At 39.3% G+C, this 23,047-nt stretch overlaps 1 protein-coding gene across 9 annotated transcripts in view; it reads left to right on the forward strand.

Annotated features, from left to right (window-relative positions):
• Window positions 1-500: 500 nt before the first annotated feature.
• The window catches only part of ZC3H18 (zinc finger CCCH-type containing 18), a 97,578-nt gene continuing 75,031 nt past the window's right edge, over window positions 501-23,047 (forward strand). The window contains exons 1-5 of one of the 9 annotated variants that reach the window (XM_043982547.1): window positions 501-664; window positions 7,326-7,518; window positions 8,798-9,420; window positions 19,018-19,102; window positions 19,533-19,613. In XM_043982547.1, coding sequence (XP_043838482.1) covers window positions 8,812-9,420; window positions 19,018-19,102; window positions 19,533-19,613 — 775 coding nt within the window. In that variant the 5' untranslated portion in view covers window positions 501-664; window positions 7,326-7,518; window positions 8,798-8,811. Of the gene's footprint in view, window positions 773-1,187; window positions 7,519-8,797; window positions 9,421-19,017; window positions 19,103-19,532; window positions 19,614-23,047 lie in introns of those variants that run through there. The other 8 variants (XM_043982548.1, XM_043982546.1, XR_006354743.1 and 5 more) reach the window with 8 other exon arrangements.

Genomic DNA, 23,047 nt, shown 5'->3' on the forward strand with positions numbered 1-23,047 from the left:
TCCTCCTCTAGGACGCCTGTTTCTGGATTCAGCTCAGATGCTGCTTTCCATCAGACTTGGGCTCTTCTAGTTCTTCTGCAGCTTAGGACCTGCCCCTCCCCCGCCCCCTATTCCCCAAAGCTACATTGTATCTTCTTCAAATGTCTGTCTACAGGCGTGCAGACGATAGAACATTAAGCTCTTTGAGGGCAGGAGCTGCTTCGTTTTTGTCTTTGTCTTTCCAGCGTGCAGCACAATGGCTACAACCCAGTAGGGACGTAATAATTTCTTATTGGTCCTACGAACTGATTGACCGACGTGCCTCCGTTTGTCTTCCCCCATCTTTCCCCTCCCCCCATGCCTCCCGCCTGCCTTCTCTGCAAGGTCTCACGCAGGAGGCAGCTCCTGTCTCTTTAAGCACTGCACGCACAGTACGCACAGCGCGCAGAGCACGCACGGCAGGGCGCGGCGTGGAGAGAGGAGTGGGCGGAGCGGCCCGGACCCGGCCAGGGAGAGAAGGAGGGAGGAGGGAAGCCCGCTCTCTGGAGAGAGGCGGTCGCGGCCTGATGACGTCGCACAATGGCCGGCCCCCGCGGGTAGTGGAGCCCGTTTGTTCCGCCCGCGTCGCCCCGAAGCCGAAGCCGAAGCCGGAGCCGGAGCCGGAGCCGGAGCCGAAGCAGCCAAGGTCTGTGAGGAGCGGAAGGACCGGGAAGACGCCTCTCCGCGCCGCCGCCCCCCCTCCCCCGCCCCGTCCCCCTCCTCTCCTCCGCGGCCGCCCTCGCGCTGTGGTGAGGTGAGGAGCGGGCGCCGGGGGCTGGGCGGCGGCGGCGGCGGCGGCGCAGGCCCAGCCTGGGTTGGAGGCCGCGACGGGGACCGGCCGGGGGTCAGCGGCCCTGGAGGAGAGGCCGGGCCGCGCGCCGGAGCCTCGGAGGCGGGGAGGGGGGAGGGGCTCGAGCACTTCAGGGCTCGTGGCTCCCCCGGCGCGCGCGAGAGTGTGTGCGCGTGCGCGCGTGGGGCGTGGGGGGGGGAGGGGCCAGGTTCGGCGCCCGGCTCCGTGGGGGAGCGGCGCGTGCGGGGGGCTGCGGCCCCGAAGCACGCGCGATCCGGCTCCTTTCCTGCCCCTGGAGGGAGGGCAGCTGCCGGCCGGCCCCACGAGACCGTGCCTGCGCCAGGGGCCGGCGGGGGCGGGCTGCCCGTGGGGGTCGCTCCCTGCGCCCGCCTGGCCTTTCCGGAGCTGTCACGGATGGCGGGCCCGAGATTTACGTGGCCCGTGCTGACCGACCACAAAGGCCAGCGGCCCCGCTCTACGAGGGGTTCCTTGCGCGGAAAGTTGTGGCGTGAGAAAGTTTTGGATGGGGAGCGCCCAGGATTTGCTGTCTTTGCTTTCCCGAGTGTGCCTGTTGGCTGACCTTAAGGCCCTATTTGCACCTTTGAGAAGGAAAAAAACTACGTAAATTCCATGTCTGTTTGATTAGGAAGATGGCAACAAACTGTGAGGGCTATTGATTGGCTGAAGGTAACTGTAGCAGTGGCAGGGAAAGCATGAAGATTTCAGCTCTTGTGCATATTTTCTCTTAGTAGCAAGAACCATAAAACCTAGGCTTTGCTACATGCATTTGTCGACTGTGCTTTATTGTGGAGAGTGAAGTGTATTACAGAAACCTTTACAAATATTCCTATAGCAGTTTAAGGTTTACAGAGAACTGGACGTCTTAGTGCAAAGTGTTATTTCCATTTTTACAAATGAGAAAACGGAGGCTTCTGAAAGGTCAGACTACTGATCCAAACCCATTGTCACATCTAATCGTGCATTTATTAAGTGCTTACTATGTGTCAGGAACGGTACTAATTTAGGAGAATTTTACATGCTTTTTATAAAAGAAAGGAGTCTCATTTTGTGTGTGTGTGTGTGTGTGTGTGTGTTTGTGAGTGCATGTCATTTTGTGACATATCATTGGTTTTCTTTCCGACCTACCTACCCTTCTTAGTAGTTCTTTTCAGTGATTTAGTTCTTTTTGTGACAAGGGAATTGGGGTCACCCCACCCCCACCTCTTTGGCAGATTGGGGACTTCTCATCAGAGTATAAACCTTGACCATTGACTAAGTCATGAACCATTTGCCATTCACCAAGTCCAGGAAACCTTTTTTCTTTAAATTACTGATAGCCAGTTTCCTGAGATGGTGATATGTCTCAAGCCTTTACATGGTAATCTGTAACCTTAAAGAAACAGTATTGCCACTTCAGAAACAGTGCAGTAAAGCCTTGCCTGTGATCAAAGTAGTTTTTAACTTTACCACGTCTCAACAATTCTTGATTGTTAAAGCATGAGTGATTTCCCAAGGATTTATTAGGGGCCGGGTCAATGAGTCTTATAGTTAAATTTGGGAGAAATTAATAAAAATGCTGTCACCAGCCATACTAGTTTCCTTCTGGGAGTGTTCACGTTTTGGGTATCTCTCCTTGGTGGTCCAGGAGTTATGGCTGTAAAGTAAGAATGCTCCCCCAAAATAAAATAAAAAATAAGCATATAAGAACTCATACAGCGAATTGCATGTTGACCTTCAAACAAGTCATCTTGGGAAGCTATATACTTATTCCAATCATGCTGTTATTGGGGAAAACATTTTAAGAAGTCCTCTTTGCCTTCAAGGTAGAGAAGAATACCAGGGTGATTATTTACAGTAGCACTTGCTTTTTGACTCATTAGACTTGACTTGAGATTGCTTTTTACTCTTTCTGAATTCTGATTGTTCCCCAAAGGATAAAGACCTGCCACTATTGAATATATTTGAAAATACTGTCATAAACTCTGAAAGAGAAGTTTTTCAACTAGATTTGATTAAAACTCTGACTAAAATTTTCTTTTGGCTTATGAATGAGCTATATTTGTTGGAATAAACATGTGGCCTTGCGGCTGACTACATAGTTATATTTACATAATTTAGATATAAATACTAAACTAAATTATTTCTCTAGTGGCTTTATAATAGTGTGGAGGTGATATTGCATTCTTGAAGATTGTGCCAGCAGTTCCTAACAAAATTTTGAGTAGGGGTCTGGCAGTTGACTTGTTTGAAGACCAGCCTAGCTCAGTGAGGTCTCGTCATTACCAGAACCCTAAAGATTAATTTATTTGGCCCCAATAATTCATTAAAATAGTCTGTTTAGGTATGCAGTTGTTATAGACTTTATGTGGAGGGATTATTCACATTGTTGAAATTATGAATATCCAAATTTTGCTTAAAAATCAGTCTCATCACTTCATATTTCACATCATAGGCAATTTCTTGTTTTTTGTTTTGTTTTGTTTTTAGTGAGGCAATTGGGGTTAAGTGACTTGCCCAGGGTCACACAGCTAGTAAAGTGTCTGAGGCCGGATTTGAACTCAGGTACTCCTGACTCCAGGGCCGGTGCTCTACCCACTGCGCCACCTCGATGCCCCCCATAGGCAATTTCTTACATGTTTGAACAGGGTTCTGAAGATTAGGCTCCAAACCTTGACATGAATTCATGATCATAAGACAGTATTAGATCATCTAAGAAGACAAAGTTGAGAAAAATTGTTACAAGTCGGCTAAGACTTTTTTTCAGAAAATGTCTCGTTTGTTAAACTAAAGTAAACCAAGTGTTAAACCTGTTTTGGACCTTTTGTAGTACAGATGAGGAAACAGACTCAGAGGTATAATGAGAAAACGTATGTAAAAACATCATGAAAATGGTAAAGTTCTATGTAGCTATAAGGTGATGTTATTGTCAGTATTCTTTTTTGCAACTTAAAGTCATACAGGTAGTTAGTGACAGATAATCCAGAACTCTTTCTAACTAAACCACATTGGTGTGGCCGATGCTTCTCTGGTTGATGCCTATGGATTCCTAGACTTCTAGAACTAGAGCTAGAAGGAACCTCCTTCATTTTACAGATGAAGCTTGATCTAGGAAAGTTAAGTAACTTGCCCAAGATTTACAAAGGTAGTAAGCAGCGATAATGAGTTAGGAATCTAGGTTCTCTGATTCCAGAACCCAGTGCTCTTTCCATTATACTAAGTGTTGTTTTTCTTTTATGTTATAATGACTTTCCAATTTCTCATTGTTGTGTTGAAAAGAAAGGCTTCAGAGAGTGTAACCATTTATCCTTATAAGTGACACTTAACTAGTATATAACACCACAGACTTAAATTTTGCTAGTCTTACAAGGGAAAGCAAACCCGGCTGCCTGGAAAGTGAAGGCTTCTTCCTGAGAGTAGTAGGTATGCTTGGTGCTTTTATTGCTCTGGCACATTCTTAGGAACACATGAAAGCCTGTCTGCAGTCTTGAAGAATATAGGAAATGGAAATTGAGTTCTTTTAAGTAACTTCTCTTCCAACATGCTAAAGTAGAACTTAAAAAAAAAAAATCAAATTTAGAAGGGGACACAAGTGTAGCAAGTGCTTAATTTTTTATAATTTTAAAGATATCTTTAACAATGTCTTTGTGTCAGTGTTTACTACTGATCTTAGCGCTATGATTTTCAGCATTTTAATAATTTTGAAGGTATAGAGTGCTTATTAAATTTGAAAATAGCACAAAGCTGGAAGGAATAATTTATATGTGGAACAGGAATCAGGATCCAAAAAAAAGACTGGGTGATTGTTGAGGATGTTGTAAAGGGAATTCATGTCCAAGTGTAGATTGAAGTAGATCACCCTGAAGTTTCATGATACAAGACAATTTCACAAGAATAAAAATTGAGGCAGTGGATCCTATGGAATTCAGAGGTTGATTTTAGTTGGTCATATCATTATCATATCATGTTTTCATTATTTAGACTATACTTTTGTCTTGCGCTATTTGTAATCCCAGGTTCAATCATAGACAGGTCTCCCATTACATAATCTAAGGCTAAGGTCCCATGTTTGATCCTTCTTTTGGCCATCATTATTCCTTGGGCTTAAAGTAAACCCTTGTATTTATTTTGGAAAAATAAGCTGTTGCATAAAGGGACCTGCAGTAAGACATAAATGGACATTTGATTGTATACATGTCTCTTCTGGCATCATATGAAAACTCTTTGAGGACAAGAGATGTTTTATATTTTCTTGGTATCCCCAGTGTTTAACACAGACCCTGGCATATAGTAGGCACTTAAATGCTTCTTGATGAATCAACCACTATTGGAAGAACACAACTCAGGGGAAACGTCCCACTACTGTTAGTGTAGGTGGTCCCAAACTTAGGAATGGGTTGTGTTCCACAATATCACTTTTGGCTGGTTATTTGGAACTTGAAATACAGCATTTTCCATAGAAACAGTTTTTATAATGGTACTTAGGTTTCCAGGGTAGCTCCAGAAGTCTCTTTAATATATAACGTAAATAAACTATATAATATGTAAGATTCCCTGAACCTTTTGAGTCTCTCTAAAACTTGTGCAAGTAATAGGGAATGGGATATAGCAGCAAGGAGGTGTGGAACATTCTAGCTTGGAGCTTTTGCTGATACTTACAGAATAGTGGAGAAGGTTGGGTGAAGGGTGAAATCCATGAAAATGAGAGTGCTCCCGGTGGCAAAAGTGAAAACTTCATCCAGAAGGCAAGTAGGGCTTTGATGGCAATAACTGTTCTTATTTGTAAAGGTTATTCAAAGTCTAGTGTTTGTAAATTGGGAACTACCTATAATGAACTTTCTTCTGTTTACTTACAAGCCCATTTCTAGGATTGGTTAAGACTAATTCAAAGTCAGAAAGATATATGTTTCTACATTTTCTCATTTAAGGTCTTAAGTTCAATTTTACCTGAATGTAAAATGCAGTTGGTTCTTTACCTAATTAAATTTAAACCAGATTAGTAAGCTTTATAATGAATTATCTATATGTGTGAAGGTCTAGAAATAGACCTTCAATAGTTAATTGATGTCCATCCCTATTCCACTTGATTCAAGGAGAGGAAGTGAGAACTGTCTGCAGAAGGACCAGAATTCTTGTTCTCTCTGGCGCAGAGGGTCAGTTTTTTTCCTCCATCTTTATTCACTTGCTTAGAGCAGCATGAAACATGAAATTCAAACAGGATTGCTTTGTAAAAAGAAAAGATCTTCAGTTTTCTTACCTTCCCTTTCCCATTCAAGGATGAGTTTCCCTTTCTATGATAGTGTTGAACAGTTTGTAGAATGAGATGTGGGTCAGTCTCAAATGTCTGTCTGCTTTTTAGCGATGTTAGTTAGGTGAGAAAACAAACGCCCCATATTTTCTGTTAATGGCTTATACATGTCTGTTGCTCTTAACTTTCTCTTCGTTGTCTTCCTTTCATTCTGGCTGGCTGGCTGGCCTGGCTGGCTGGCCCAGCCGGCCGGCCACTTTCTGTAAACAAGTCAGGGGATAGAGGGCTGACCTTGAAATCAGGAAGACTCGGGTTCAAGTACTGTTTCTGACACATACTAACTGTGTGACCATTAACCTCATTGCCGCCAAGCAACTATCTAAGACCCTTAAGTTAGAGAGTTGCCTAACTTTATTGATGAGGGAACTTACATCACCGAATTTGCTACAAGGATGAAAATCCAGGTTCTAAACAAACCTATCTTAAAGTAAATTGTCATGAAATGTCCTTTAATGAGAATTTTTTCCATTTGTTAAAGCAATAAATTGTTGTCAGTGTTGTGACTTTAGCTCTTTGGAGAAATGAGCTTCTGAGCTTTGACTCTTTATTCTTTGACTCTCTATTCTTTTGAAAAGAGTGAGCCCCCAAAACTTTCAGCCCAAACCAATAAGCACTGGATGATTGATAGGCTTTAATTCAGTGTACATTTTTTGCCCTAGATCACTAAGATAATGGTGTGTTTGTGATATTAACTATCCAGTTTCATTATTGAGATTGTGGCAGGCTGTTAGAAGGAGGTGGTGTGCTATGGAGGGCATAGCCTGAAATGAGTATTAAGGCAGTGCTGTTCAGGGACTGAGATAGCAGTCTACCAGGGGATGAGGTTAGCTGCATTGTGTTGTATTGAAATACATGTTGAATTTAAAGTAAAAAAGACCTGGGTTCAAATGTGACTACTTAATTGGGGGACGGTGTGTGGGGAGGGGGTGGAATTGAGAAATACCCTATCTTCTGAATATACCGTGTGACTTTGGGGCAAGCCATTTTCCATCTCTGACCTCTTGGTCTTCATCTGTCATTTGAGGGGTTTGGACTAGATAATCTCTAAAGTCTCTTTCAGCTCTAAATCCTGTGATGCTGTGAATGTAGCCAGTGTGTACATCCCTGTAGATTTCAGAGGACTGCATGAAAACTGCTCAGTGTTTTTTCTGCCACCAACATGCAGAATGAAATTAGTAAATGTCAGCCATCTTGCCCTGCATTTAAAAACAGGAGAAGGAAGAACAAAGTACCCTCCTAAAGCATCTGAGTGGGATACCAGCATGTGTGCACTTTATAATTAAATCTGGAGTAGTAAAAATAGACTTGAATATCTTCTGAAATAGAGCAGAATGAGACTGTCAACATCATGTAAGCACAGCTCTCGTAATATGGAGAATTTTCTACCAGAAGTTCTTCTCTACAGGTGAATATACCCGTTGGCAGCTTATATCAAAGTCATGAGTCATGAATCACAATTTTGGTGGGAAGGAAGGAGTCCTTCATTGTAGATGTGACAATGTCCACTAAATTACCTGACAGTTCAAAATGGCCTTAAATACTATAGTGGATTACGCTCTCCCTTTACTAGCCTTAGAGGCCAGGCTAGTAATTCTTCAGTTCAAAGCATTCTAAATCTTAGTTTCTGTGGGCATCTTTTGCATGACAAGTGCACTTCTACTTTTGGAGTGTAAATTGATACAGATAGGTCATAAAATGGACCACTAGTGCCCACCATCTATTATCCTAACTTATTTTTAATAGGTATTCTGATCTGGGTTGATGTTAACACAGTACCTGTACATGAAAAATGACAGGCACCAACGTGGACACTCTTTGAAATGCATGCTGAGAGTTGCTAAAGAACTGTCTGCAATTATTCTGCTTTAGGCCCCTAAGGTTAACTCTAAAGCAAAAGGTAGGTTTATGGCTTACAATCTGGTGCCATGAATAGTATTAGTGGTTACCATATGGGGGCCACCTTTAATTTCAAAAGCAATATGTCACATAAAATCGTATTGTTATCTCCTGCAGCAAAAGATCTTGTTGACTTTTTTCCCCCATTAACTGCTAGAATTGGGGAGGGGGGCATTCTGTGTCAAAATTATAACATTGAGATATTGCCTTAAATTGCATTTGTATTTAGGGGAAAGTAGAGTTCAGGAAGATAGTAGCATGGTGTGGGATATGGAGGATGTTACCCGTTTGGCATATTTCACTTGAATTGTCATTGCTAAAAATCTCTTAAGTGGTTTATAAATATCACTTTAATTTACAATTCCTAATTGGATCTGTGTGATTTTAAAGAAGTTAATTGCCTGTTTTCTCTTGGAATGTTACAGTAATAATAGTTCTAGATTTAGTGCCAAAGGAGTTGGATTCAAATCCTAGCTCTTCCACATACTATCAATGGAACCCTGGGCAAGTCATTTAACTTCTGGGCTGAGCTCAGTCCACTTATCTTTAAAATGAGGGGGTTCTGAGGTCCCTTTCAGCTCTAAATATATGGTCCCATGGGCGCATAGCATTCATAGTCTGGAGAATAAGAATCTAAATTGTAGAGAATGTCTGTTCAGGATTAAAGCCAGCTGGAGAGACACGTACACCCCTTTTTTCCCCTTCAAGCCAGAAGAGCTAGGGAATTAGATTTATTTCCCAGTTTGTGTTGGATTTGGTAAATGTATATGTTTCTCTTTCTTTTGTAGACCAGAGGATACTGATGGATGTGTGTGAGAGCCCTGATCGAGATCCTGGATCTCCAGAGGAAGAGCAGCAGGAGCTCTCAGACGATGACATTCTGAAAGAGAGTGGGTCTGATCAGGACTTGGATGGAGAGGGTGGCAGGGGTACTGATTTGGAAGAAGAGGAAGAAGATGCAGCAAGGGCATTGAGTCAGGGTGAAGAGGAAAATCATTCAGATGAGGAGGACCGATTGAGTGAAACCAAATCTCAGGACTCTGATAATAATGAGCAGAGCAGAGATCTTAAGAACTCGCCCTGTCAGGAGGAGGAAGAGGAAGATGAGGAGGAGGAGGAAGAAGAAGACAGGACAAATGATCTTAGAGATGAAGCCTCTTCAGTCACTAGAGAACTGGATGAGCATGAATTAGATTATGATGAGGAGGTTCCTGAGGAACCAACTACTACTGCTCAAGAGGATGAGGCTGAGAAGGCTGGTGGAGAAGATGAGGACGAAAAAGGAGAAGGTACTCCAGAGGAAGAAGAAAAACCCAGTGGTAAAAATGGGGAGGAAAAAGAGCAACTGGAATCTGTTAAGGAGAAAAAAAAAGAGGAAGATGATGGAGAAATAGATGATGGAGAGATTGATGTAAGTAATAGCCTTGAAAACTAATATAAACTTAACTAAAATTTTTAGCATTCCTGCCCTCTCTCAAGGAAACAAACACAATTTTCTACTCACTTGGCATACGTTTTTGCTTGTACACATAGTACTCTACTGCCCAATGTCGTTAATTGATGATCTGAAAACATGACATTAGGCAAAAAGATATGGGGAAAACAGTTCCACAGAATGTATAAAGAGGTGATTATCTGGGTTTCATGATTTTATAGGGTTTGATATAATGTATCATAATGATAGTGTACTAATGATGCCATCCAGGAAATGTTATAAAGGATGTGCCTGGACTAGGCAGTAGGCTCATCATAAGCATGACTTGGTGATTGTTGGATTGTATAATTGAATTGAAAATAAATGATCAGGGATCAGTTTTGTTCATAGTGCTTTGCTTAGTAAACTTGACTGATCATTATCACCTTTGCCTTACAGTAAAAATGGGAAATAAAATGCCTTGAAGCTCAAATTTAACTAATTTACTACTTGTTGGATGTGGCTAATGAAAGGAAAGTCAAGGAAAGAGAGTAGTTATTTAAAGTGTCAGTTTTGGATTATCTGTCAGATTTTCTGTTTTTTAATGACAACCAGGTAGTTTTGATGATTCATGCTTATTTGGGTTTATAGATAATAACCTTAACCTGGATAAGCAAAGTTAATTGTCCTAACATTGTATTCATGGCTCATGAGCCTTTAACAATGGATTTCTTCCAAAGAGCAGACTGCTGCTGTGTTTTGGGGAGAGGATTTAGGGGAGAGAGAAAGTTTCTTTGAAGCCAAGAAGCCTGAGGGTGCATTGGGAAAGCACTGGCTCTAGAGGCAAAGGATCCACCCTTTTTTTCCAGAGCCATTTTCGTCTTCTCTCAGACCCTACGATACATGGGTCCAGCAGGGACAGTCAGAGTGCTCCTTGCTCCCCTTTTCACATTCTCCCTCTTCCATTTTCACTCAGCACCTTCTTTTCCTTTGAAGTCCACTCCATCTAACCATGTTGCCCAATCTGGATCCCACTGGCAGTTATGTAACCACAGGTCATAACTCTCTTCTTTCTCATGGAATTCCATACCTGACTCAGACTTTCTTTCAATCCCAAATTACTGCTCTTATACCACAGGACTTTTACAATACATGTTGATATTCTTTCAAACATTCTAACCTCCTAGGACCTCAAACTCAACTCTATCTACCATTCCACCTCAGCCACACACAGAGATGATCACACTCTTGCTCTCAGTCATCCCAAAACTCTAAAATGTCTTTATCCATTCATAACTACCTGTTATTCCATGTCTTTCTTTGCCTTGATCCTATCCTGTACTTTCCTAGGGCATGACCCCTGACTTTTCCTCCATTCCCATTCTCAGCCTTGTACTTAACCAGTACTTAAATCTGTTTGATCTTCTATGACCAAATTCTTTGTTCCCTTATCTTAGCACTATTCATGCCTTCCCTTATGTCAGTCCTGGATTACTCCCACCTTTGCTCCTATTCATCAGGCACTGAATGTAGCTAAAAGAAGTCACTCAATCATGATCACTGGTCTAGTACAAAATTGTGAGCTAATCTCAACTGGGCCCTCATTTTACTTCTCTTTAATTGAATGTTTCACACTTTTGATAGCAGCTATTCCAAAACCTCCCTTCTCTCAAGTTTTCCCTACCCTCCCTCTCTCCCAATGCTTACAGTTGAGAATCTCTTTCTCACAACCTCCTAACATCATTAATGCCCATTTTTTTCTCATTTACTCTAGTCTCGGATGAAATGTGGTCCATTGAGTCACCCATACCAACTCTTTGCTCTCTCTCATCTCCTCTTGTGTTCCTCAGAAGGTTGTCCCCTTAATCATTCATTCCCTTTTAAAAATTATTAGTTTGGGGGCAGCTAGGTGGCTGGATAGAGCACCAGCCCTGAAGTCAGGAGTACTTGAGTTCAAATCTGTCCTCAGACACTTAACGCTTACGAGCTATGTGACCCTGGGCAAGTCACTTAACCCTAATTGCCTCACTTTAAAAAAAAAAAAATATTAGTTTGTCCCTGTCTGTTTCCTTGCTGTCTATGAATACTCCCAGGTCTCCCACATCCTTAGAACATAACAACAAAACACACGACCGTTATTAGACCCTGTCATTCTCTTAAACTATTGTCATATTTTCCTTCCCTCTTGCAGCAAAGCTCCTAGAAAAAAACTCTTTGAGTTGGTGCTTTAATTTCCTTTTTTTCTCAGTCTCCAACCATTTTCTATTTGGCTTTGCCAGACTAAAGTTGAGTGATTCCAAAATGATCTATAATTGCCCAAGCTAATGGTCTCTTGTTATCCTTTTTGACCTCTCCTTAGCATTTCTCTTGTCTAGGTTTTTATGGTACTGCTCTCTTTCAGTTCTCCTACCTCTCTTAACTAATCAGACTCTTGCTGGATCAGCATCCTTAACATGCCTCCTAATTGTGGGTGTACACTTAAGCCTCTGTCCTTGGTGCTCGTTCATCTCTTTGAAATCTCTCCTTTAGCGACCTCATCAGCTTCCATGTTTTTAATGATCATCTCTGGTTCTTGATAATCATCTCTAATCACTCTCAGCTACAGTCCTACATTTCAAAGTGGACATCCTGTAGGAATTTCAACAAATCCAGCACAACTCGGTATCTTTCCCTCTCCTAATCCAGTCCTTAGACAGAAGTCAGAAGAAATAGTACAAGAACACTCTCGGGGCAGCTAGGTGGTGCAGTGGATAGAGCACTGGCCCTGGATTCAGGAGGACCTGAGTTCAAATCCGGCCTCAGACACTTGACACTTACTAGCTGTGTGACCCTGGGCAAGTCACTTAACCCCAATTGCTTCACCCCCAAAAAAACCAACAACACTCAAGGTCTCTCTGAAAAACTTTAGTATCAGTTTTGAGACATGGGAGACAGTGGCACAGGACTGCACAACATGGCAAGTCCACATCAAAGAAGGTGCTCTGGCTCAGTAGCACAAGGAAAATGGGAGATAGGCACATCTAGAGATATCTCCATCCCAAATATTCAGACAGACTTTTTGTGCCCAACCTGTGAACTTTCCACACTCATTGTTTGGACTGATCAGCCATAGCTGAACGTGCTGTGCCTCAACCCCAACACTGTGATGACAACCCTAACTGACTTCTGATTTCCGTGTTTCTATCCATAGTAGAAACAGCTAGAAGTGATTCAGTGAGCCTCAGGAAGACCTGAGGTCAAATTTGGCCTCAGATACTTTGTACCTGTGTGACCCTGGGCACATCACTTAACCTCTGTGCTTCAGTTTCCTCACCTCTAAAATGAGGATCATAATAGCACCAACCTCCCAGAGCTGTTGTGATGATAAGATGAGACAATATCTGATGAGCACCTAGCACACAGTGCCTGGCACATGATAGGGGCTTAATAGATACTTGTTCTGCTGTTCCTCTGATTACCCAAGTCTCCCACTAGGGTGATGTTCTCAGCTACTCAAACTATGTTCTATTTAATGATCAAATCTTGTTGTTGCCTCCTAATTGTAAAACCTCTCCCCTTCCATATAGCTACCAAAGTATTTTCCTCACATGCTGATCTGATCATGTTAGTCCCCCTATTCTGTAAATTCCTATGGCTCCTTATTACATCTAGAGTCAAATACATTGGCATTAGAAGCCCCTTACCACCTAGCTCCAACTTTCCTTTCAAACCTTATTACCTCTCATTTTGCTTACATATGGCCCAGCCACACTGGCTTTCTTATTGTTGCTCATACGTGACATTCCATTGCCTATCTCTCCACCTAGCCCCGACTTTCTCCCATGTCCGGAATATGTTCTCTTCACCTTCTACTCTTAGAAATCCCAGCTTGTGTTGAAGACAGCTCTGGTGCCACCTACATCAACCCTTTCCTGATCTACCTTGAGCCTCTCATTACCTGGTATCCCTTGTATATAGTTTGCATGCATACATATACACTGATCAACATGAACTTTTAAAGCATCTATTCTGTGCCAGTCATGAGTCATGTTTTCTTACTTCCAATAGACTATAAACATCTTTCAGTAAGGGACTGTTTCATTTTAATCTTGGTATCTCCTAGTGTCTGGCACAGAGTAGATCCTTAATAAATGTTTGTTGGTCGATTCAAATCCTTCTTTAGAGACACTGCCTATGTGAACTTGGATTAGTCACTCACTGGCCTTGCACCTCAGTGTTTTCTCATCTGTAAAAGAAGATCGATCTAGGTGACTTCTGAGGTGCACTCCAACTCTAAATTTCTAATTTTGTGATCCCTGCTGAAGGAATTCTAAGTAGAGTCAAATCCCAAGTAAAAGGAATGTCACAAAAATGGGATGTTCTTGTCCATTAACCTTTGGTCAACCACAAGCCTTTTGTGTCATAACCCACATTGAAAATCTTCCTAAAATGTAATAGTCTTCTTTCCTGGCATAGTAGGAAACAAATGGGAATTTTATAAGATGAGGATATAATCTGGAATGAAAAAAAAATATTTTTTTTAAATTTTATTAAGAGACATCCTGTTGCTGTTGAGTCATTTTACTGGTTAGGACATAGTACTAATTATACTGTGTGGCTTCCTTTCACTCTCATTTAGGACCAGTTTTCTTTAGGAAGCAAAATAAAATCCTCTTCCACAAATATAGGCCATTGCCCTAGTCCTTCTTAGCCAATTCGAAATGGATTGAAGGGATTCAAGGGTAATCAGATGGTAGTATGGATAGCTCAGTGTGAGCTCTTACCATGATAAGAAAACACATTTCATCCTGGGATCGTGATGTATGAAGGACCAAATATTCTTTTCTTTTTGTGTCCTAATCTTCAAGTCTTGTATCCCATAGTAAATTTAACCCATATCAATTGCTGAGTTATTGGTCTCTCTTTTCAAAAATTCTAGGATTGACTTTTCATTCCTCTCTAATATCCTGTTCTGCTCACTCTACACTGCTATAATGCCTGGGAATAAGTGGAAACACCAGTATGAAATCTTTTAATTGTTTGGCACAGGTCCCTGTACTTAAAAACTGGAAAATACTATTGGTTTTGAATGGCATAATGATTTTCATTTATTACAAAAAGCAATGAACATTTTTACATTGTGGTATATCAGTTGTTCAAATATTTCTAAATTATGAAAAAAATCTGTTTTGGTTATCATTTTTAAAAAAAGAAATTAGTGCATACTTATAACACCTAAGAAGTTTTTGGTTGGTTTGATTAGCAGTCATCTCATTTAAATCTTTTTAAGAATAGAATAGGGATTTCATTACCAAAGGATATCTTAACTTGTTATTTCTTTGTTTTCTTCATTTCAGCATGCAGAACAACTGTAAGTGTTTATTAGCTATGTTAACTTGAGAAAATGATTTGAATTGGTCTTTAAAAAAAAAATTGCCAGGACTTCTCACAGTGACGTGTGTGTGTGTATGTATATATGTGTCTATATATACACATGCGTATATGTATATACACATATTCATACACATTCACAGCTGTTTTTCCTTTTAAATTATAGGTTATTGAGACAGGTAAGCTGATTCCTTCCTTTCCCCCATCACTTTCGTAGTCTTTGCTTTAATTTCCTTCATAATTATGATACCAATTCATACAGTTAATCTCCTTGAACATGTTTTACTTGGACCAGCATTTTTAACTAAAGATTTTATCACTCACGTTTTGCCATGATAAAATTTTCCTTAGTTATTAATATATCTACCAACATCAGAGATGAAATTATTCTTACAAGTTTTTTAGATAATTATTTATAGAAAACTCTTGGATTGTTTTTATTGCAGGGTAAAGGGACAAAGAAATCACTAGCAACTAGTCCACGAATGAGACTGATTTTAATTAAGGGTTTGAGGTCCCTGCTCCAACCAGGCTAACATTCTTTCTTTGCAGATGCCACAGGAAATAATGTAGTATGACATAGTCAAATTCTCTGACTGATATCAACTCTTTTAGGATCTTCTAGATTTCCACTGGCTTTGTTGTCTTTATTGGTGAATTATCTTTGAATATTTATCTAAACCTTTTTAAATAGTCCATATTTTCAAGTCAGGTAAAGTTTCATAAGTTTGTAGTCTGCTTTGTGAGTTAGAACTTTTTATTTGTCCTATGCTTGCCATTTAAAAAAAAAAAGCTAACATTTATGTAGCACTTTAAGGTTTGCAAAAATACTTTGCACATATTGTCTCATTTGATCCTCATAACAACTCTAATGATAGGTACTGTTATTACCCCCATTTTATGGGAAACTGAGGCAGAGAGAGTTTTCATCTGCTTGTGAGTGAGGCCAGATGTGAAATGTTTCTGAGGGCATCTTTTTGTTTTAATATTCCAAGATTTCATAAACAAGCCCATTTTTACCAACACTTTCATTTGTGATTTTGTGACCTTCAGTCATATTCTTTTTCAGTCTTTTCCTTTTCCAAATTGAAGTTTTTTATAAAAAAATCTTTCCTTATACACCTGTTAAAACATCTTTCTGTTTGTTAGTTGTCTTTCTTAAAATCTTCAGAAGTTCTTTGGCATCTTTGTTATCAGATTATTTGGGTGGAATCTAATATGCTTTTCTGTTTTTCCTGGGTGCCAGCATTTTTTTTTTTTTGTGGGGCAGTGGGGCTTAAGTGACTTTCCCAGGGTCAGACAGCTAGTAAGTGTTAGGTGTCTGAGGCTGGATTTTAACTCAGGTCCTCCTGAATCCAGGGCTGGTGCTTCATCCACTGTGCCCCCTAGCTGCCCCTTGTTGTTCTTTTGAACACCAGTTGAGCCATTGTCTTCAGGGAATGTTTTGTATCGCTCTCAAATTCTTTTTCTGATACTAAGTAAAAATTGCATATGGTTGTTTTATTTGCTGAAATGATCATTAATGTTCTCCTTTATTATAGATTCTGCCCCCCTTGGATGAGGTTGAATCTATTTTCTTTTCCCTGCCTTTTGATCATATTGCTCTATGGTTCTAATGCCTGGTAGTTACCCGGCTGTGAGAAAAAGGTATCTACTTCAAAGACCAAACTTGAATAAACTACAAACTAAATGTAGATTGTCAGTTTTGATTTAGGTGTCCCGTTTCCTAGAGTTTTAAGCACAGTATAAGATTTATATTGGTAGAAAATGACAACTTAGAAGAATATTGAAACTAATTACTTATTTACCTGAAAATTCAACTATATTTTTTTATCTCATTAGAATTTTCAGGGGGCAGCTAGATGGTGCAGTGGTTAAAGCACTGGCCCTGGATTTAGGAGTACCTGAGTTCAAATCTGGCCTCAGATACTTGACACCTATTAGCTGTGTGACCCTGGTCAAGTCACTTAACCCCCATTGCCCGGAAAAAAAAAAAAGCATTTTCAGTTCACTTCTTAATGGTTTTAACAGTATTTGTCATGTACTCATTTCTGGAAATTATTGTCCAATAATAATAATAATAGGGGGCAGCTAGGTAGCACCATGGATAGAACACCAGCCCTGGGGTCAGGAGGACCTGAGTTCAAATCCGGCCTCAGACACTTGATACTTACTAGCTCTGTGACCTTGGGCAAGTCACTTAACCCTCATTGCCCAACCAAAAACAAACAATAACAATAATAATAATAGCTACATATTTTCCAATATAATATATTAACATATATACACACATATGTATGTATGTCTATATGTATGTGTTTGTATGTGAAGAGAGGTCTGAGAAAAAGCACGCATCTGCTTACCATGTGCCTGGCACTGTGCTAAATATTTTTACAAATATTATCTCATTTGATCTTCACAACAACCCTGTGAGGTAGGTGCTATTTTGACCCCCATTTTACAGTTGAGGGGATAGAATGACATTCCAGAGACACAGCTAGTAAGATTCGAGGCCACATTTGAACTTGGGTCTTCTTGACTCCAGGCCTGGCCCTCTGTCGACTGTGTCATCTCACTGTGTATAATTTCATTATCAATACTTGGCATTCTAAGACTAACAGGAAGAGTCAAGTGGCTGTAAACCTTTCAAAAGAGGTTTTTCTTCTCTGAACAGAGGGAAAAAATTCTCTTGAGGTCACCTTTTGTTATTTTAGTGAATTCACTTTGTTACAGTTTCTTAAGGGACTATATTGAGAATTTTTTAACATACTGTTCATCCTCACTGCCTAATCATTTTCAGTAGATTAACTTTGATATTAAATGACTACATCAGGGTTTTGGTATAATGATCACATAATTTTATGAGGGAATCTTTTTTAAAAAGAGCTAAGTGGAAAATGGAAGGCGAAAGAGGTTTTAAATTGCTATAACAGTATGAACTTGATTCTTCCATAAAAATTAAAGAAATTATCAACTTCCTTAGGAAAGATTAGCCTTAGAAATCTTTCATTTGAATTTGTTTAAATAAGGTTTTCATAATCTCAAAACTGTTTTGTACTTAAAATTTATTCTTAGAAAATAAAAAATAACAAACCTACAATATTTTTTACCCAGTAGAAGAATAATTCTGTATAACAGTGATATGAAACAAATTACTATTATTTACTTGATGTAAGTTTTTCCCTTAATGTAGCACAGTAATGTCTTATTTTCAAGATAGATAAAATAGTACAGATATTTCTATTTCACTACTTTGATGGATATGTTCTCATCAGTGTTGCTCCTTCCACTAATGCAAATAACAGCTTGTCTACATTCTCTCATCCTATGTGATTCTTTTTCCTGTTCAATCTTTTCATAAATCTTCCAAAGAATATCTGCCCAACTTGGGCAGAGGAGGGGGGAAGCCAAACATTTACTAAGCACCTTCTATGTGCCAGACACTGTGCTAAGTGCTTTACAAATATTATCTCATGCTATCAACCTGTAAAAGCTTTTCCTGAGTGTTTTATGCCCATCTATTTAATTTTCATTCTTGGTATAATGAACCAGCCTCCTGTTGTCATATATGACATGGATATTGGCTTTTACTCGTCATATACAAGTCCTTGTTGGTAATATGCTAGAACTTATAGCCTCCATTATTCAGTTAAGAATCAAATTCTACAAATGTTTATGCTTTTAAAATGTGTCCTGTTAACCTATTAAACTCGTGATAATAGTGATACTTGTATTATCTACTTCAGATTTCTGAAGAAAGTTCTGTGCATACCTTAAATTGATTAAATTGTAAAGTACAAAACTTGTTAGTCATTTGCCTAACAAGCCAAATTTTCTCATCCCTTACAAATTTTCCCAAGGAAAGGAGGGTGGCGTTGGTTTGTATTTTTGAAGTTCAACCTGAGATTCTCATGTTAATATCTGGAACTTCCCTACAGGTATAGATCAGCAACTGGTCTATAATCTCAGTAGCCTTAGAAAGTACCTTGGGGCACTGAAAGATTAAATGATTTGCCCATAGTCACAGAGGTGGAATGTGTCAGAAGCGTGTCTTCTACCCTGCTTCTCACCCATGGAATTAGCCAAGGTTTGGAGCAACTGGCTTTTTACATGTCTATCTTCGTGACAGTGGTGTTGTGTTGTCAGCTTTCTCTCTCCTGCTTTGTTGTGAAAGGAACTTTTGTCATCAGAATTCTTATTACGTCGTCTTATTCTCTGTTTCAGGATGATGATCTGGAAGAAGGAGAAGTGAAGGATCCTAGTGATAGGAAGGTGAGGCCTCGTCCCACCTGCCGATTCTTTATGAAAGGTAATTGTATATGAAGTCCAGGTTGCTTGAAACCACCATTTGTAAAGCTTGTTGCATCCCCAGGGAATTGAAAGTGACTTGTAGTCATTGTTAAGAGTAGGACAGTGTTGAGTACACTGGAACCTTAATATATAATGATATTCTCAGGGGTCTGTGCTATGACGCATCTTAAAATCTTGTGTGTCTTGATACCATACCCTGCTTTACCCATACCCACTCCCCATGGGAATTTGAATGATCATTGATAAAATAAGTGATTATACAATAACCACCATGCACTTGACAATATAGAAATGATTGTGGCCCCATGACCTTATTTGAAAATTTTTTGTTTAAAACAAATGCTTCTCATAAGGAAAGGTGAATAAGGCCCCTTTTACAAGGCCAGATTCTGAAGGTATTATCTTTGATCATGTCCCACCTCTATAAGGTGGGTTCCCCCTTTCAACAGGATGCAACAGAAACGTTCTCGGCGTGGATTTCCAAGTGGAGCAGCCCTCAGAAAGAAACGGTGATCTTTCTTCTCTATGAAATGAACAGTATGACTCTAGGTGGAACATCAGGTGGAAGTTTGATAAGATCTTAATCTTTAAAATCTGGACTAACACCTATTTTCTTCTCTTTTATCTTCTATTTTTACTTTGAAACTTGCTTTAAGATACTATGAGAAGGGGCAGCTAGGTGGTGCAGTGGATAGAGCACTGGCCCTGGAGTCAGGAGGACCTGAGTTCAAATCCAGCCTCAGACACTTGGCGCTTACTAGCTGTGTGACCCTGGGCAAGTCACTTAACCCCAATTGCCTCACCAAAAAAAAAAAAAAAAGATACTATGAGAAGAGACTTTAGGTTTGGATTTGTGTGCGTTGGTTGTCTTTTTGTTTTGTTTTGTTTTTTTGTTTGTTTTCCATATGGAAAGGCTTTTCATTTGTAATTTAGAAATTCACTTGTAAATTATGAATATGAAATGAATTTGTTTAGCAGGCTGCCTGGCATATCCTGTTCTTTTAACCATTTTATTTGCTCTGATCTTATTTTTTCTTCCTTACTAAGGTTGTAAAGTGTTATGTTTTTTTCTTCTACTCATTTCAGCCTACCCTCTTGATCCCCCTTTTCTTCATTGATTAATGCCAGAAACTCTTATCTCCAGCCTCTGTTCTTAAGATTAAAGTTCAGATTTACCTAATTGCAAATAATGATTTGGTTGTGATATAATTTTTCTCCCCAAATCATATAATCATGTCATGATTTAAGCTCGATTGATTTCTTTTGCATGTGGGGAACTTGATGTAGACTGCAATAAAATGTATATAGCTTAAGAATTTTGAAGAAGAAAATTGGTCAAAAGAAAACTTTGGAACTGTTATGGAAGATAGAACTGGAAGACGTCTAAATTCTTTTCCAATTCTAAAATTCTGATTCTCTGATTCTTCCTCTGAAATGACTTCTCACTGGCCAGGCTCCTTATATAACTTTAAGTTAAAAATAACTTAATGCAGAGGTTTAATCCATAGGTTATATCTTCTTTTTATTTTAGTCCAATATCTAATTCAGTTTAATTAGCAGATAACTAGTTAAAATAATACTCTAATCTATTCGTATTTGGTATATAGTACTACTCCCCACCCCAGTCCTCTGGCTTTTATGGAAATCTTACTTCCTGGCAGGATCAACCATCTATAATACAAATAAGGGAAAATAGATTTTGAATGAGGAGTCAATAATTGTTGAGAAATCCTTATACTTCAGGCAAGAAATTGTGTGTGAGGTAACATGGTTAAATGAACAGCAACCCATTTAGGAAGAAGTGGAACCTATGTCAGCTTTAGGAGACCAAAGAACTATCCACGTAAAAGCATAGACAAGTCTGGGACTAGCTCGTGTAGAGAGACAGAATAATCCTATAGAACTCTAGTTTCTAAAGGTATTATAACACAGAACAGTAATTGATAATCATGATGGTGGCTGGAGTTATTGAGAAAAGTTTGTTATATTCAGCATACTCTGTTTAAGAAAGCTGGGAAGTATGTAATGTGTTTTGGAAAAATAGGTGACTGAAATAAATTTATTTCTTAAAAAGGGTAAGCTTCAATCATCCGGAAAACTTCATTCCCTAAAAATGCAGATGAACTATTTCTGTATATTCAGATACAAATTAACTAGGTATTCTCAACAATCATGGGATCATGACATAAAGAGTACAAAGGCACTTCAGAGAGCTTCAAGTCTAGTTACCTTATTTTACTTGCTCAATTACTCTACAAAATTCTATAATTTACAGTCAAGCTAATTATGTAGTTCTATAAAGTACTTATCTAGTTTGGTAAATGACCATCCTACATAAAAGTAAACAAAATAGCCATGGAAAATGATTTGTAAATTAGTTACAAAATGCTTCATACTTAAACATACCTTCAATTCACAAATACTGTTTTCCTTGAATTTAAGACTTAAGTGAATTGAACATTTTTTTCTAAATTTCCATTGTCACATTTTAGACTTAATTCATACTCCTTGTAAAATGTGGACCAATTCCATTCATTGTATTGGTTCTTTCCTGTGTTTCAACCACTGCTGGTTTAGTTTTTCTTCTTTGTGTTTAAAGTACACATTGGTTGTATAAAAGTATAGCCATGGGGTAGCTAGGTGGCACAGTGGATAGAGCACCAGCCCTGGATTCAGGAGGGCCTGAGTTCAAATCCAGCCTCAGACACTTGGCACTTACTAGCTGTGTGACCCTGGGCAAGTCACTTAACCCCAATTGCCTCACACCCCCCCCCAAAAAAAAAAAAAACATAAAAATATAGCCATGGAATTGATTTCTTTCTTTAGCTTCACTTTATGCATTCCTAAGGGGCAGCTAGGTGACTCAGTGGATAGAGCATGGGCCCTGGAGTCAGGAGGAAGTGAGTTCAAAGTGTCTGGCCTCAGACACTTGACACTTACTAGCAGTGTGACCTTGGACAAGTCACTTAACCCAGATTGCGTCAGACATCCAGGGCCATCTCCCGTCGTCCTAATGTATATCTTGCTACTGGACCCAGATGGCTCTGGAGGAGAGAATGAGGCTGGTGACTTTGCACAGCCCTGCCTCACTTAAATCTAATTCACTGCAAATTATGATATCACCTCCCTGATGTTATGGTCCTCTTCGAGAAAGAAGGACAAACAAAAACAATGCATTCCTGAAGATATCAGAATCTTTGAATATTAAAGTGTCTTCCTGTTAATCAAGACAATGGAAAATGGGTTGTTGAAAGCTTTGAATTATATACTTATTTATGTCATGTTCTTTGGCTTACCATCAAATAAAGCTAAACAATAGGACATATGAAAATAAATGGTTTTATTTTAGTAGCTTCTATAATTTTTTTGGAAATCTTTATTATTTATAAAAACCAACTCTTTCTCAGTCAGGCTTAATGAAGGAAAAGTGGGAAATGGAGACAAGATTTAAACTAATTAGATGCCGTTGCACCAAAGAATCAACGAAAAACTAGTTAAAATTCTAGTTTACATCTTTAAGCAGTATACATTTTGAAAATGTTACATTGTTAGAGAATCATGTCATATACTTTATCGTAGGAAATATTACAGTGGAAACATTTAATAACTTGTAGCTTATTAAAATATTGGTAGAGTTTCGGTGTTTTTTTTTTTAATATGACACTTAAGTTCTTTCTGGATTTTAAAAAAAATGTTATTTAAAACTAACTTCTTAAGATAGGATCTCTACCTCTTATTTTTTAAGACGTGTAGAGCATGAGCAGATCAGGGCCAAGAATAGCCATATTTTCACAGTAGTCTCCATTTGTAGAGTTTGGCTCTGTTTCAGCAGAGTGACTTACACCTCCCTGAATTTTTTTGTTTATTTGTTTCTGACTTGCTGATAAAGTAGGATTTATAATATTACAGGCCACTTAACACAATTCATTTTGCTTCCCTGCTT

The sequence above is a fragment of the Dromiciops gliroides genome, chromosome 2 (assembly GCF_019393635.1).
Source record: "Dromiciops gliroides isolate mDroGli1 chromosome 2, mDroGli1.pri, whole genome shotgun sequence".
NCBI classification, from domain to species: Eukaryota; Metazoa; Chordata; class Mammalia; order Microbiotheria; family Microbiotheriidae; genus Dromiciops; species Dromiciops gliroides.